The following is a 15,929-nucleotide window of genomic DNA, read 5'->3' as shown; positions in this document are numbered from 1 at the left end:
CTCCCCCGCCCCCGCTTGAAAGCTGCACAAACCTCACGAACCCGAACTGGTTCACAAAATGGAAAAGTTCATGGAGGTTCGTGAGACCCCATTTTCCTGGTTCGTGCCCATCCCTAATTCTGACATTCAGGCTTAGATCGCTATGTGCTTGGGGGCTCTTTCTCATCCTGGGGGGCTGTTGCCAGAAGTGGGCATTACAGGAGGGCCAGCTGCCAAGGAGTTCTCTTTATCCACATTGGCAGGCTACTGGATAGTGTGCTGTTCTTGTGCTAGAGTGATCGTTTGTGACTGGATTGGCTCATCCACACGGGAAAATCCAGTTGTGAATGTTGGTGGGTAACTGCCGTAAAGGTTTCCAGGTCTAGCTTGCTCGCCAGTCTCCCCGACGTGTCTGTCAGCAATAGTAACACGGCTGACTGCAGCTGCGCTAATTCCCCTGGGTTGCGTGTGCGCACGGAGCACTGTAGCAGAGCAATGACCCAGTGTGTTTGATTTATGGCTACCATGGACCACCAAAAAGACAAATCTTTGGGTTCTCAATTAAATCAAGCCTGAACGTCCCCTAGAAGCTAAAATGATCAAACTGAGGGTATCGTACTTGGGTCACAGTATGGGAAGACGAGTTACTGGAAAAGACAATCATGCTAGGAAAAGTTGATGGCAGCAGGAAAAGAGGAAGACCCAGCATGAGATGGATTGACTCAGTAAGGAAAGCCAGGGCCCTCAGTTTGCAAGACTGAGAACAGCTGTTAACAAAAGGACATTTTGGAGGACATTAATTCATAGGATCACCATAAGTTGGAAGCGACTTGACGGCACTTAACACCCCCCCCACACCACCAATTGTCAAAGGCCCAAGGACTGCTGTGTCACCTGGGAGCCTTTTCACCCAATGGCCAGAACCCTCCAAGGCAGGAATATGTGGACTTCTTCATACTCTTTTTCTCTTACATCATCAGAAGGTTTAAAATATATATATATATTACAAAAAGCAGACGCTGAACATTCAGGAAGAGGATAGAAAGGGGAGAGCAAAGTTTGAATCCCCAGAAAGCCATCAGTCTCCCTGGGTGATTCTGGTCTCTCTCTCTGTCCTCTGAACCTACCTCACAGGGCCATTGTGGGAGAACCACATCCAAGAAAGAGCTGGGCAGGGCCAGCTCAAGCCATATATATATTTGTTGTTGTTCAGTCGCACAGTCGAGTCCGACCCTTCGCGACCCCATGGACCAGATCACGCCAGGCCTTTCGGTCTTCCGCCGTCCTCTGAAGTTTGCTCAACTTCATGTTCGTTGCATCTATGACACTGTCTAACCATCTCATCCTTTGCCGTCCCCATCTTCTTTCACCTTCAATCTTTCCCAGCATCAGGGTCTGAAAATTTTTATTTTTATCAAGCCACATTTCTGTCCCAAGCGAGACCACTCCCAGGGTCTTGCCAGGCAAGGAATGGTTTTCCTTAATGTCACTTCTTTTATTTATTGAAGTCCTTACTGTTTTTGCAACTGGAATCATAAACAGCAAACCCTCACCCCACAATAAACCTCGTTCCACACGAAAACATGGAGGAATTTAAAGGTTGCTGCTGCAAAAGTTGTCATGTGACTTGACAACAGCTGCTAGAAATTTCGCCATCCGCAGATTTGTCTTCGTCTCTAAGTAACCAGGATGGTTTTGCTTCGGGAGAGAGGAAGTCCTGGTTAAATAAAGGGGAGATCCGTAGCTCCTTCCCCGTGTTCCAGAAGCGGAGGGTCGGAGGAGACGGGGCTGGAGTCGGGAAGTGAAGGAGGCCAGCCTCTTGCCCCAGGGTATGCTCTCTGGGGGGATTGTGGGAAGCAGGCAGGCCTGTGGAGTTCCTCTGCCTGAGTGCTTGAGCAGTCTGGCAGCTCAGAATCGTGTGGGGCCAACCTTCAGCTGAGATGTTCATAGTTTTGTGTTGTTCCCCCGCCCCCTCGCCCTACCTACCTCCTTGATCTTTGCCTGTGGGTGGAGGGGGGTGGACCCCGCCCGCCCGCCCCTGGTTCTCTGAGCTAAGCAGGAATTACGGCTTTGCCTACCTGTTCCAAAGGTGAGCTGAAGAACCTTTATCCACCCAACCTGCGCTGAGGACAATCGAGCGGAACCTCCAGAGCAGGGTGCAGCGTCCCTCTTGCTTCCTTGATTTGGACCTTCCGACATGAAAATCTTTTTAGCAGATCCTGGTCTTGTGCTTGGGGGGTATCCACCCCTGTCCCTGCTTCGACCTGCCAGTCATTGGCTCTCAAAGCTGGGGGCTCCCTTTGTCTTCCCAGCCGGTAGCCTCCTCGGTCTCTTCTAGCCAGTAACAATGGCAAATGGAGTTTTTCGAACTGCAGCTTCTTCACCAACCGCTTGTGGAATAATTTTGGGGAAGAGGGTTACTTTGGTCCCACCCGCCGTGATGCGGAAGCGCTCTTCCTCAGACGAGTGGTGACAGTTCAGCGGCGGCGTGGTGTGAATCATGTTGAGTTCCAAATGGAAGAACTGGCGCATCCCCAGTGACCGGATGACCACGGTGCCCCATAGGAAGTACAGCACCCGCATGTATGAACCCCTGCTGTCCGTAGCACCTGGATTTGTTGCCACCAGGATCCAGTTATATGATTCTCAGCTTAGTGGTCCTCCAGTCCCCCGAGAGGGGGAGATACTTGGGAGAGGCCCATCCCACCAGGACAAAGAGGCCTTGGGCCTGCGACCTAACCATCGGCGGAGTCAGCAGTGGAATCCAGCGGGTCCAGGCCCTTTGTTCCAGGATGCAGCAGGCAGGAGCATGCTGGGAAGTCAAGGACGTGGGCCAAATGTGAGTTAACTCTTCTGGAGTAGAGAGGTAGGGGGGCAGGGCATCTCTGTGTAACAGCCGAGAGGTGAAATAATCAGGGGAATGTTGGTCCTTCCAGGCTAGAGCCACCTGCAGCTCCTCAACCAGGGAAAGGAACCTGACAGAAAGATGGGGAATCCCTGGGGGAAACTGAGCATTATGATCCTTGGCTCTTCATTCCCACACCATCAGGAAGGCCTTATGGCTCTTGTTTGCATGCTTTTGGGTCCATTATTGGTGTTATTTCAATAGCACTCTGTGTTTATCGAGCACTTCAGGTGGCTCCGAGGTCTTATCTGTTCTCTCCATCACCCTTACCAAAGCCCGAGAGCATAAGAAGAAGAAGAGATTGGATTTATACCCCCCGCCCTTCACTTGGAGTCTCAGAGCGGCTTACAGACTCCTTTCCCTTCCCCTCCCCACAACAGACACCCCGTGAGGTGGGTGGGGCTGAGAGAACTCTGACACAGACTGCTCCTTTTCAAGGACAGCTGTGCCAGAGCTTGTGACTGACCCAAGGTCACACCAGCAGCTGCAAGTGGAGCAGTGGGGAATCAAACCCGGTTCTCCCAGATTAGCGTCCGCGCACTTAACCACTACACCAAACTAAGCTACAAGAATTATCCTGTTGTGATACTGAGAGGTGAGCGGCCCTCTTATGGCCAGCTGGGGGAGTTCGTGGCTTTCAGCTTGCACCCTGACCTAGCATGGTATAGCACTCTCCCCCCCCCCTTCTCAGTGGCTTGCTTTGTTTACCACCGCAGGGCCGACTGTGCCTGTACAACTTGAGATTCCCCCCCCCCTCCGCAAACTGAACACAGAAGCCTCTTGGCTATGCTGCCTGTCTTGGCAACAGTGCTCCCTCTAAGCTGTGGAGTCTTGTGAGCAAAAATTCTATTTTGTGAGCTGCTATCATTAAAGTTGTGAGTGAGTGATTGGGCTGCTGCATAAATTAGTTTGCTCTGGAGCCATCCTTCCTGAGCTAAGACAGAAATGTGTGAGCCAGTGGCTAAAAAACTGAGCTAGCAATCAGTCCCAACAACGTTCCTTCAGTAGGTTCAAGTTTATTGAGTGCAGTAAAGGCAGGTCATCTGTTCATACATTCAGTGTCAGAACTACCCTTTATGTGGGAGAGGGAGAAGATATACAGAATTCAAAGAGGGGTCCCTTGATGGAGCTAAGCCAATCAGAGGGTAAAGCCAGCCTGCCTAAACTAATGGGTTCACATTCCCAGCAAAGCAAGAGGAGAAAGGTACCAAGGTCACAAGCCTAGGCTACAAGATAAGACTCAGCGAGAGAAATGAAAGTTAACATTCCAGCACATTAAGGCATTCATCCAACAGCTTCCTTCCCCACCACCACCTGCAATGGCAGCCTAGCTGACATTAGCTCACACTAACTCAGCTTAGAGGGAAGGCGGGGCTCTTTTTGTAGCAGGAACTCCTTTGCATATTAGGCCACACCCCCTAATGTAGCCAATCCTCCAAGAGCTTACAGAGCTCTTCTTACAGGAGCTACTGTAAACTCTTGGAGGATTGGCTACATTAGGGGTGTGTCGCTTAATATGCAAATAAGTACCTGCTACAAAAAGAGCCCCGAACACTGCCTGGTAATGGTAGATACATAACTGAGAGCAAGTGTGGTGTAGTGATCATGAGTGTCAGACTAGTATGTGGGAGACCCAGGTTCGAATCCCCACTCGGGCCATGGAAGCTTGCTGGGTGACCTTGGGCCAGTAACACTGTCTCAGCCTAACGTGTCTCACAGGGTTGTTAGGAGGGTAAAATGGAGGAGTGGGGAGTGATGTGAGCCCCTGTAGGGGAGAAAGGCGCGGTACAGATGAAGTACAATAAGGGTGAAACGGAAAGTGCTGTTTGGTGTAGATTTGTCTGCTGCAGGATGTCTTCAGGCCTAACTATGTTACGTCCAGTTCCTGGGTCTCTCCCTCACTCCACTGTGGGTCCCGTCAAGCTGGCACAGGCTGAAAATTCATACTTCGAGCTTCCATTCCCAGGCACGTGGGGACTCATTTTAATTGGGACTGTGACCAATGTTTCCTCTAAGCTATGGAGCCCTGTGAGCAAAAATTCTACTTTGTGAGCTACTGGCATTAAAGTTGTGAGCAGGAGCTTTGGCTGCTGCATAAATTAGTTTGCTCTGGAGCCATCCCTTCCTGAGCTAAGACAAAAATGTGTGAGCCAGAGGCTAAAAAACTGTGAGCTAGCTCACACTAACTCAGCTTAGAGGGAACACTGACTGTGACCCGTGAGGAAAGAGAGCTGGATCCTCCTTCCCTTTGCATGACGTTTCCCTGACTTGAAACAGCCCTGCTGGGGAAACGTACATGTAACTCATGTGTCCACGTGTAGCCTCCCGTGTGAGAAAATGGCTATTCCCAGAGGTCATTTCAGGTCAGGAACATGGCTCGGGGGACGGACCATTTCAACCCCCTCTTCCTGCGTGCAGTGGTCCTGATCCTGATTGGGACTCCACGTGCCTGGGCATTGAATCAAAGGGGGAAACTCTTATCTGTTGATAGTCCGTGAGGACTTTATAATGTGTGAGCTGGCCCTCCGAAGTGATGTTGGCTGGAGTCCACTGAGTTCTTTCTGCATTTCATCTCTGGCCAGGCCACCCTGGAAGGAAAATTCACATCTGCATTCAGTCCTGGACCAGCAGTCTCTGATCTCTGGCAGCTTCCTTGGAGACAGCAGGAGCACAGTGCTGCCCAGAGCTGGGGACCTTTGATCCACAGTGCCGGCAATCTCTTCCATTAATTTGGGCCAGGAGGGAGAACCAGGTGAACTCCGATGTCTCCTTCCTTCCTTCCTTCCTTACGGAAAGGCCTTGGCCAGGAGCCAAGTTGTGCTTTCAGAGCAGGTACTCCCTCATTCCCTTATCCTGGGTAAATGGATTTAAATACCTTTGAAGACGACCTTTCGATCATGATTTAGCCAGTGTGGTGCAGCAGTTAGAGTCTCAGCCTAGGATCTGGGAGACCCGGGTTCAGATCTCCCCACTCTGCCATGGAAGCTCGCTGGGTGACCTCGGGCCAGTCACACTCCCTCAACTAACTCACAGGATAAAATGGAGGAGAGGAGGGCAATGTAAGCCTCTTTTGATTCCCTTTGGGGAAAAAGATGGGGTATCAGTGAAGTAAATGCCTACATTTTTATGGCTGATATAATATATAGTACGTGATTTTGCAGCCTGGATTTCTTCCAGAGCCATGATCAAGAGAAACACAAACAAGGAACTTATTGCCCTTTAAAGATTTTATTGTTATGCTTCTGTGGAGGAGATATAAAATGGGTTCTAGTCCACAAAAGCTTTACCTGCCGTAAATCTGTGCTTCCAAGGGGCCTTGAGATGGCTTTTTTCATTAATCCTGGTTTATGGCGTTCCAAAAAGTACAAGAAGTCCCTCTCTGTTGTCAAGAGAGTCTCTCTGGCCTTTGTGATTTATAAAGACTTTATATCCCATTGTAGGCCGTGCCTATTTTGTTTCTTGTATTCTTCCTACGCCATCTTTCCTTCCATTTCTGGCTTCTTCAAGGGACTTAGCACCAAAAAGCAAATGGAAACATTTTTTTTTTAATTAAGAAAATTGCTTCAAAATCCACCGAACCTGCTTCTTTGTCTCCCAGTTCTGTGTTTGAGTAATTGTAGCAGCTGGCAATCAATTCCTAATCACGCCCCCCCCCCCTTTCTATGTATGGGTTTCTGCTTTTGGGCTGTTCCATAGCTCTGTGTGTGTGTGTGTGTGTGTGTGTGTGTGTGTGTGTGTGTGTGTGTGAGAGAGAGAGAGAGAGAGAGAGAGAGAGAGAGAGAGAGAGAGATAGCTGTATGTGTGCAAGAGAGAGAGAGAGAGAGAGAGAGAGAGAGAGAATTGTCTGCTTCCTCATGGAGGAAAAACCCCATTGCATGGGACATCAGCACAACAGGGAGAAGACTCTTCTCTGTGCCATGCTGGGACCAGCTGCCATGCAGGGCATAATTGGTGCCAGTCCTCGGCTTTGGCGTCTCCATCCAGTGCCAGGGCGTGACTCTGGAACAGGCCAACGTAGATGACAAAAACAAATATGCACTTTGGAGCGTGCCAAGCGCTTCACGGACATTTGCTTGGGGGATCCTGGCAATGACCCTGCAAGGCCGTTTTGGGGGCGAACATCCAAGCGGAGGAGCTGGATGCAGGAGCCGCAAAAGCCGGGTGTTTGGGGACATGCCTCCCTACGGCTTGTCGTTTTTGCGCGGGGGAGGGGCGAGGCCAGCATGAGATGGACAAAAGGACATACTGCTTTACACAGAGAGTGATTAAAATGTGGAATTCACTGCCAGAGGGTGTAGTGATGGCCACAGGCATACCCAGCTTTAAAAGATTATTAGACTTATTCATGGAGAAGGGGTCTATCGGTGGGTACTGGCTAAAGGGAAACCTCCACATTCACAGGAGCGAATCCTCTGAATCCCAGAGCCGGAAGGCAACATCAGGGGAAGGCCTCGGCCTCGATGCCCTGTTCTTGACCCTCTAGCGAAACCGGTTGGCCACCGTGTGTGACAGGATGCTGGACTAGATGGACCACTGGTCCGATCCATCAGGGCTCTGATGAGAAACAGTGTACAGTCTGTCTCTCTGTGTCTCCCGCCTCTTGAGTGTGCTGAACTAGACTTGCATCAAACCTCCCTCTTGAACAGCCTCTCATTCCCACCTGTCTACCTGCTTTTTCATCTCCCACTCTGCTCTTGCCCGTTCTGGCGTTCAGGATGTAATGGACAGGGATCAGCTCTTCCTTTCCCACAAATCCCAGCCCAGGCTCTGCAAAACAATGAAGGGGGGGGGGGAGCAGGCAGGCGACAGCTGAAGATGGGAAGATGGAGCCTCCGCTGCCGTGCAGGCGGGGAGAACCATCCGGCCCCTGAGGTGCATTGTCTCCCTGTCAGCGGCTGCTCTCTGCTCGCCCAGAGGGCAGACTAGCTGTCACCAATGTGGGGCTGTGTGTGGGGAGGTGACCTTGAGGATCCAGTTATTTGTCCCGGCCACTCTGCCGGGCCCCAGGGCAGGGCAAGACGAGGGGGAGCCTCTCCCCTCTCCTCCTCTCATTCACGTGTCCCGGGCTAGCTGGGAATCCTCCGCCATCCCCGCGTTTGGGCCGCCGGGCCAGGAAGAGGTTGGAGCAAAGCCCTGTGCCTTTCTTCAGAGAGGCTTGTGTCGCTGTCTGGCTCCCTTTTGGCACAGGATCAGCCCGCCGAGGTGCTCAGCACACCCACGTCCGTCGACTAGGTACCCAAAGGTCTTTGCAGAGTGTGTATTTTTGTGGGGGAGGGGGGCTAGGTAATGAACGTGGGCCTGGTTGCAAGAATTCCAGTAGGAGGTGCTCTCGAAATGTGCTTCCTTGGGAGTCCGGTGATGCTTCCCAGAGGAACCTGGTGGAAGTCCGCGTTCCCTCTAGAGGAGGTCTCGGAATCCTCTGCAAAGCGCTGGCCGGAGGTGGCATTGAAAGCTGCTGCTCCAGAGGGGTGAGCGGTGGACTCGACTCTCTGTTCCCTTTCTGGAGCCCCCCCCCCCCGTCCCCAGCTTTGCAGACACCTGTTTCCCACTTCTCAGAGGTTCTGTTTGCATCCTTGGCAATTAGCGTCTCTTGCTGCTTTCCCCTCTTTGCCCTGCTTGCAGGTAAACATGCAGGTTTCAGGGGGTAGTCTAGGATTTCTTTTCTTTTCTTGCAATGGAAACGAATTGATTGTATAAATGGTGATGGTTCTCTTTGGGTCCAGTGTAATTCTGAAGTAAGATGCAGGGGCAGAGGGAAGAGTATTGGAATGAGTTTGGTAGGCCAAGTGGTGGAGAGCTGCCTGGTAGGGAAGGGGAAAGGTGGAGGGGGGAGTTAATTGGGGGGGGGGTTCATATTTGGCGTTGTGAGAGACTAGGGACTGGCAACCTTTCTTCCCCAATAATTTGCAGAATGGGAAAATAAAGTTCTCTCTCTCTCTCTGTCTCTCTCTGTCTCTCTCTCTCTCTCTCTCTCTGTTTCTCTGTGTGGGTTCCTGTGTTATGGGCAAAAACAGGGCTTTTAAAAAAACATACAGTGAGAAACAAAATGTGCAGTTCCAAAAGAACATTTGTGCAGTTAAAAATTTCAGGTCTTGCATAAAGTTGTGCTATGTTAGCAGATGCGGCTGTTATCTGTGTGAAAAGCAAAGTGAGTCATCCCAGGCTGCTATCAAACCTTAGACTCTAATATGGTTGCCAACAGCCTGGAGAAGGGGGGGAAACGTCCTGTTCTTTTAACAAAGGCTTCATGGGAAGTCATGTCCCAGGTGACGTTATTTACCCCATGCCACGAAAAGCTTCCACCCATTAAGCCTCTATTAAAGGGACAGGACGTTTTATCCAGCCTTGTGGGCAACCCTAGGCCCTGATTATACCCTGCCGAGGAGAGCCAGTTTGGCGTAGTGGTTAAGAGCGGTGGACTCTAATCTGGAGAACCAGGTTTGATTCCCCATTCTTCCCCATGATGCCAGCTGGGTGACTTTGGGTCAGTCACCGAGCTGTTCTCTCAAGAGCAGTTCTCTCAGAGCTCTCTCAGCCCAACGTACCTCACAGGGTGTCTGTTGTGGGGAGGGGAAGGGAAGGAGATTGTAAGCTGCTCTGAGACTCCGAGTGAAGGGCGGGGCATAAATTCTTCTGATCAAATGTGAGTTTTGCCACCTCCTGCCAAAGATGCTTCCCACCAGCTCCGCTGCTGGTGTCCACAGAGTGTTTCAGAACTAAAAGAAATTATGGAGATCTCCAGTCAAGTATAAGGTGAAGAGCTGTAGCACAGTGATGGAGCATCTGCTTTGCATGCACAAGAACCCAGGTTCAATCCCCGGCATCTCCAGTTAACTGGTAGTCAGGGATGTGAAAGGCTTGTACACGAGACCCCGGAGAGCCGCTGCCAGTCAAATTAGGCAAGACTATCCTTGATGGAGTGTTTCATATAAGGCAGCTTCATGAGTCTAGTGGCAGTGACGGCACAAGGAAATGGCACGGTTGTGTTCCAGCAGTACGTGGCATGCGTGCACGTTGCAGTCGCTTACTGCAGTGCAGTTCCAAATGTTGCTTTAAAAACAAGAAAGCTCTGGGCAAGACTGGTATTAAGGCAAAGCAGAGAAGAAGGAGGGGCACAGAAGTCGTGGCTGGCTGGGAGGACCGGCTTTCTTGCCCGCCCGGCAGGATGGGTCCCCCGTGAACTCCGAACTCCTCGTGGGCCTAGTCATGGGCTGAATTTATAGGGTTGCAAGCCTCCAGGTGGATTTTGGCACTCTCCCGGAATTAACACTGATCTCCAGAAACTAGTCCCCCTGCTTTGGAGGGTGGGCTCTAAAGTATGATGCCCTGCTGAGGCCCCTCCCACCCTCTCCAGAATCCAACCCCCAAGTCTCCAGGATTTTCCCAGTCATACACTGGCAACCGTAGCTAAAGCTGTCAGTGTTGGACATATCATGAAATGCATGCAGCTTCTAGGGAGAGATGACAAGTTTTTTTCAGTGGGTTTACGGCAGTCTAGGAGGAGGCCTGGGGCTCCCGGCACCTGTGCTTCTCCTCCTCCTGCTTCAGGTTTGTTTGATTTTGAGAACCTGCCCAGCCTGCTTGACCCCAAGGCAGGAGCTGCGATTTTGCACCCCTTTCCAGGGAAGTGACAAAGCCCCTCTCGGCCCACTTGAAAGACAGCTCTTCCCTGCTGCCGGCCGGCCGTTCTGGCTGTGGGAGGGGGATTCCGGAGGGACCTTAGTACCAGGCCAAGTGCCCTCCTGCGAGGCAGGTCAGTGGGAGAGCTTGTGGCATGGGCGCACTGCCCAGGGCAGACTTGTCTTCCGCCCCCCCCCCCCCCCCGCTCAGGAATGCTTCATCACCAGGGTGTCCTGCAAGGCCTTCTCAGCAATGCAATCAACGTGAATAAAGGGGAAGGGGGGAGCGCGTCTGACAGAGTGTTGACTCAAGAGCAGCTCTCCCCCTCTGCCTGCCAGCCGGCCCACTGGAGACAGCCAGGCCGTTGGGCCCCCTTGTTCTGCCCCTCTGCCTTTGTCCTGTGAGTGTCCTCCCGGGGCCAAAGAGCACGCAGCGTGGGCTAAGGTGAGTCTGGGAGAAACCAGCCTTCCCGTCGATGGTCCTGCTAGAGGAGTGTTTCCCAACTTGTGGGTCGGGACCTGAAAGTGGACAGCGAAGCCTCTTGACAGAGGGTTGCGGGCCAGCCCTCCCTAATGGCTTCCTCTTCCCTTTCCACGGCTCCCTTTTGCTTTTTGGGTTTTGGAAACCAAGATGTGAAACGGTATCTTCCGTGTCGTACGTTAGTTGATATTTTTCTTCTTCGCTGCATATATACATGCTCGTCAAATAAAACGTGATTGGATTGGTTACCGGAGTGAGTTTCTTAGAATCTTAGGGGGGGCATATACATGTTGATCAAGTAAAAAATGCCCTGGTGGTTACTAGAGTGGGTTTCTTAGAATCTTGGGGGGGGGGGGGGTTTGGTTAGAGGGAGGAATGGAGAAGGGGAGGGGGCGGTCAAAGGCAGGGATGTAACCTCCATATGCAAAGGCTGTTTCTGTTCGGTGTAGCAATTAAGAGCTAGTTTGGCATAGTGGTTAAGAGCAGTGGACTCTAATGTGGAGAACCAGGTTTGATTTCCCACGCCTCCGCTTGCAGCTGCTGGGTGATCTTGGGCAAGCCACGGTTCTCTCAGAGCTGTTCTCTCAAGATTAGTCCTCTCAGAGCTCTCTGAGCCCCACCGACCTCACAGGCAGTGTTCCCTCTAAGCTGAGTTAGTGTGAGCTAGCTCACAGTTTTTTAGCCTTCGGCTCACGCATTTTTTGTCTTAGCTCTGGAAAGGATGGCTCCAGAGCAAACTCATTTATGCAGGAGCCAAATCGCTCACTCACAACTTTAATGCCGGGAGCTCACATAGTAGAATTCTTGCTCACAAGACTCCATAGCTTAGAGGGATCGTTGCTCACAGGGTAATTTGCTAATTATGGGCTGAGTACAGACTCATTCTATTGATTTCAATGGGATCTATCATTTAAGCAGCATAACTGCTTGCAGAATTGCCTTGGACTATAGCTGAGGTTTTTCATATTAATGATGGATCTAAATGACTCTGTGAACATCATGCTGTAAAGTAGTTTGGTCAGTTGGAATGTAGCTGGTTGCTGAATGCTCCCTATTTTGCTGTCGCTGCTGCTTAATTGGAGCCCTAGAGCTGTTTCTAAGGGAAGGAGATTGTAAACTGTTCTGAGACTCCCAAGTGAAGGGCAGGGTATAAATCCAATCTCCTCCTCCTTCTCTTCTTCCTTTTCCTCTGAATGCCAGCTGCTTGGGGTTCATAGTGGGGGCAGCTGCATCCTTGGTGCAAGGCTTGCTGGTTCCTTCAAAACATCTGGTTAGCCATTGTAGAAAATAGAATGCTGAACTAGATGGCTGCCATGGTCAGCCCTGGACAGGTTACCATACCAAGTGAATTTGGACTTGTGGGTCACCATTGCTCAGTCTCTGATTTTGATATATTTATTCCCTTCACTATGTTTTCCCCCTGGAATTAAACCCAAACAAATGGTTACCATATAAACAAAGCTTGTTATTCCAGTTTGGTCCAGGCATCTGTTAAATATCTTCATTATGCTGTATACTAATTTGCTGCTCACTCTCTGCCTGTATGTATGGACTGGCAACGTCCATTTCAGTGTATCTGAAGAAGTGTGCATGCACACGGAAGCTTATACCTTGAATAAAACTTTGTCAGTCTTAAAGGTGCCCCTGGACTCATATTTTATGTCAGAGAATATTAAAGATGGCCTTGCCTCCTAGTGGTGTCTTGCCATTATTACAGTGGAAATTGTCTTATTTCCTTTACTATACCTGAAAGCAACTGCCTTTAAAAATTTGACAGTATGCAGAGTCTGTAAATTTAATACATTAACCAGCCACAGAGTAATTGTAACGAAAAAAATCCTGTAAATCCTGTAATCGATTACAACAGTAACTAGAAATCCGTGATGATTGCAAAGGGTAGCTGTGTCAGTCGGTTGCAGAACCCCCCCCAAAATCTAGCGGCACCATAGAGACTAACAAAATTTATTTCAGTATGAGCTTTGGTGGCTCACAGCCCACTTCATCAGAAAGGTATCTGACAATGTCCTACAAAAGCTCATATTGAAATAAATTGTGCTAGTCTTTATGGTGCCACTAGGATTTTGTTTTATTTAGCTAAATATCCTGTAATTGGTTGACACCTCTAATTTTAATGTATTGAAAAGAAAATGAATTTGTCTTTCCAGGTGTTATGGAGTACACGTTGGGTTTGGGGTCCTTAGCCTCTGAAACAACCCCTATGCATGTGGTGCCACGCATGATGGAGGGGTGCCTGGCCATGGCCTCTCTGCTGGCCTCAAGGCTCAAAGCCCTGTTGTACAGTCTACATAGTGCAGCCTCAAATTGCCTTGGGTCCATGCAGGGAAGGGCAAAGGAGTTTAACTCTTTGACTTCCACATTTTTGCAATTCAAAATCAGTTCTCCTGCTTTGCGATTAAGCATCTGAAGGGAGAAAAGATGTGTGTTTAAAGGAAGCATCTTTTCCCTCTTTAAGATACCCACAGCTTAGCTGGGGTATTTATTTATATATTTATTAGATTAATACCCCGCCCTCCCCGAAGGGAATAGCAAAACTGTGTGGAGGTTTGTCATGAGCTGGGCTGGGCTGAGAGGCAGGAGTTAGGTCGTAGCCAGGAGAGACAGAGCAGGAGCCGAGTCACGAGTCCGAGAGAGTGGTCATTTGAAGCAGAAGGTCAGGAAGCCAGAAATCCGAGCAGGAGTGAGGCCCGAGAGCAGGAGCCAAGGACAGATGCGACTTGTTGCTTCCACAGAGCCCACTCCCGAACGAGAGCTATATAGGCCTCCGGCTGTGCTTCCCTGAGTGGTGGTGCTGCTCCTGTTAGTACTCAGGGCTCGGCACTCGCCTTCCCTGCCAGCGTGCGTCTCGGCGGCGGGTTGATAAGTCCTTGTGGAGCCACTCCCTCAGCCAAGCCACCCGTGGAGGTGACTCCGGCGGGCTTTCCGTTTGCCCCTGTGCCTCATCGGCTGCTACAGGACTGGATGCGGGGGTTACTGACTCGGGCGCTGGCGGTGGCAAGCTGACAACTCCTGAGGAGTCAGAGGGGCCAGCTTCTAGCTCTGGTGAAGCTGGCATCTCCGGCTGCACTGCCAACTCGGACAGGGGCCTGGCGCCGTCGTCGTTGCCCAGGACAAGGTTGAAGGGTGCCCTGCAGGCGTGTGACATTTTGCAATTTGCCTTTGGGGCTGTCAGGGTTCTTGTGAGAGGCGAGGACAGAAACGCCACAGCGGCTTGGCTCAGAAACCTCAGTGAATGATAGAAAGATGTCTTTCCTCTAAATGTTGGCCTGTGGCATCTGTAGAGCACCAGGCAGCTCTGAAGAGAGAGCGTGCTCCAGAGGGCTTCTTGAGCCGAGAATAGCAAGGCTGTGCGCAGATTAGCCAAGTGGCTTGGGGATTTGCGCTTCTCTGCCCAGCTCAGGAGCTGCAGCAGCCATTACTCTGTAAGTGGGACAAGGTGCAAGACATGTTCCTTGGCGCTTTCGTGCAGCTCTCTTTCCTCCTCAAGGTACAAGCGGCTGTCACGTCTGGGGGGGGGGATGGCCTGCAGGTCGAGGGAAACCCCTTTACCTCTGGCGCCTCCAATCACCTGATAACTCCAGCCTTTACGCTCCTTCTACTTTTCTCAGTTCTCTCGTGTGTGACCAGTTTTGCCCCGCAGGTCCCCGGACGGCAGAGGAAAAACATGACCGAATTTCTGGGTGACGCCAGCATTCCGAACCAGGATCCCTTGCAGCACGTGGGCAGTTCCTTGTCCAGCAACGGCATCGATACCTGGAAGAACCGGGCTGCCAGCCGATTCAGCGGTTTCTTTGGTTCAGGCAACAGCGCCAGCCCCTTTGCACGGGTACGTCAGTGGCCTTACCGGCACTCGGTTTCTGCGCTTGCATACTCCGTCCTTCGTCAGCCGTCAGCGCAAGGAGGGCGCTTGCAGATAAAGGCTACTTGCCTGGGGACGTTAATTGGTTCCTGATCTGGAGGGGACAGTTATCAGATCCCCAGGAGGATAACTGGGCCCCTTTTGTAAATAGATGCGTAGGAGGGTGGAAGGGTTTCGGGAGCAACACTCCCTCTAAGCTGCGGAGTCTTGTGAGCAAAAATGCTACTTTGCGAGCTACTGGCATTAAAACTGTGGGCGAATGACTTGGCTGCCGCATCAATTAGTTTGCTCTGGAGCCATCCTTCCTGTGCTAAGACACCAATGTGTGAGCCGGAGGCTAAAAAACCGAGCTAGCTCACACTTACTCAGCTTAGAGGGAACACCGGGAGAGACAGCCTGTTGTTTGTGCCTTCTGCTCCCTTCTGCGCAACGACTGGAAAAGGTTGAAGAAGAGTCCCGCTGTCCTCTGCTGCCTTCGGCCACCCTTTCCCAAGGGGTTTGGTGCCGGAGGGGACACGGGAAGATGTGGCGGTGCCCCAAGGTCGTTTCTCAGGCCTCTCCGTGCCCTTTCAGGAGATGGACAAGATGGAGCAGCTGGAAAGCAAGCTGCACAGCTACAGCCACTTTGGGCTGCCCAAGTTCCCGCAGCAGCTCCGCTTCGATCAAGACTCCTGGGAGGAGGAGGAGGACGACGATACCAGCCTGTGCCTGGAAGACAGCTGGCAGGAGATCATCGAGGGCCCCGAGGTGAGGGGCGGAGCGGCGTTCCCCGAGGGTCACAGGGTGCCCCCTGCCATCATTTTAAGGGTTAGGGTTAACCCCGGAGGATTTTTTTTGCCAGGGGCAAGTCTGGTTCTCTTTGCAGGTCAGTTTTTGGGGGAGGTGATCCCGGGGGCCTTGAGTCTGGGGGCTTAGGGATAAGATTTTGGGGGATGTGGAGACTGGAGGGTGGGGTTGTGGAAGCCCTGGTGTTCGGGGAATAATTCTTAGCCATTGCTAGCAGAAGAACCTTTGGGGAAACTCTCTCCCCTTGGTACATTCCTGAATGCCTAGCATTTTGCTTTAAAA

General features: G+C 51.3%; 1 protein-coding gene across 1 annotated transcript in view; it reads left to right on the top strand.

The window, feature by feature from the left end:
* The window catches only part of PLEKHG5 (pleckstrin homology and RhoGEF domain containing G5), a 75,255-nt gene that overhangs the window by 34,789 nt on the left and 24,537 nt on the right, over nt 1–15,929 (top strand). Inside the window, exons 8-9 of the mRNA XM_015406262.1 lie at nt 14,643–14,828; nt 15,435–15,608. Coding sequence (XP_015261748.1) covers nt 14,643–14,828; nt 15,435–15,608 — 360 coding nt within the window. The remainder of the gene's footprint in view (nt 1–14,642; nt 14,829–15,434; nt 15,609–15,929) is intronic.

Source organism: Gekko japonicus, unplaced genomic scaffold, assembly GCF_001447785.1.
Source record: "Gekko japonicus isolate JY-2015 unplaced genomic scaffold, Gekko_japonicus_V1.1 scaffold1383, whole genome shotgun sequence".
NCBI classification, from domain to species: domain Eukaryota; kingdom Metazoa; phylum Chordata; class Lepidosauria; order Squamata; family Gekkonidae; genus Gekko; species Gekko japonicus.
Note: the sequence above shows the minus strand (reverse complement) of the source record. Positions and strands in the feature narration are given on the sequence as shown.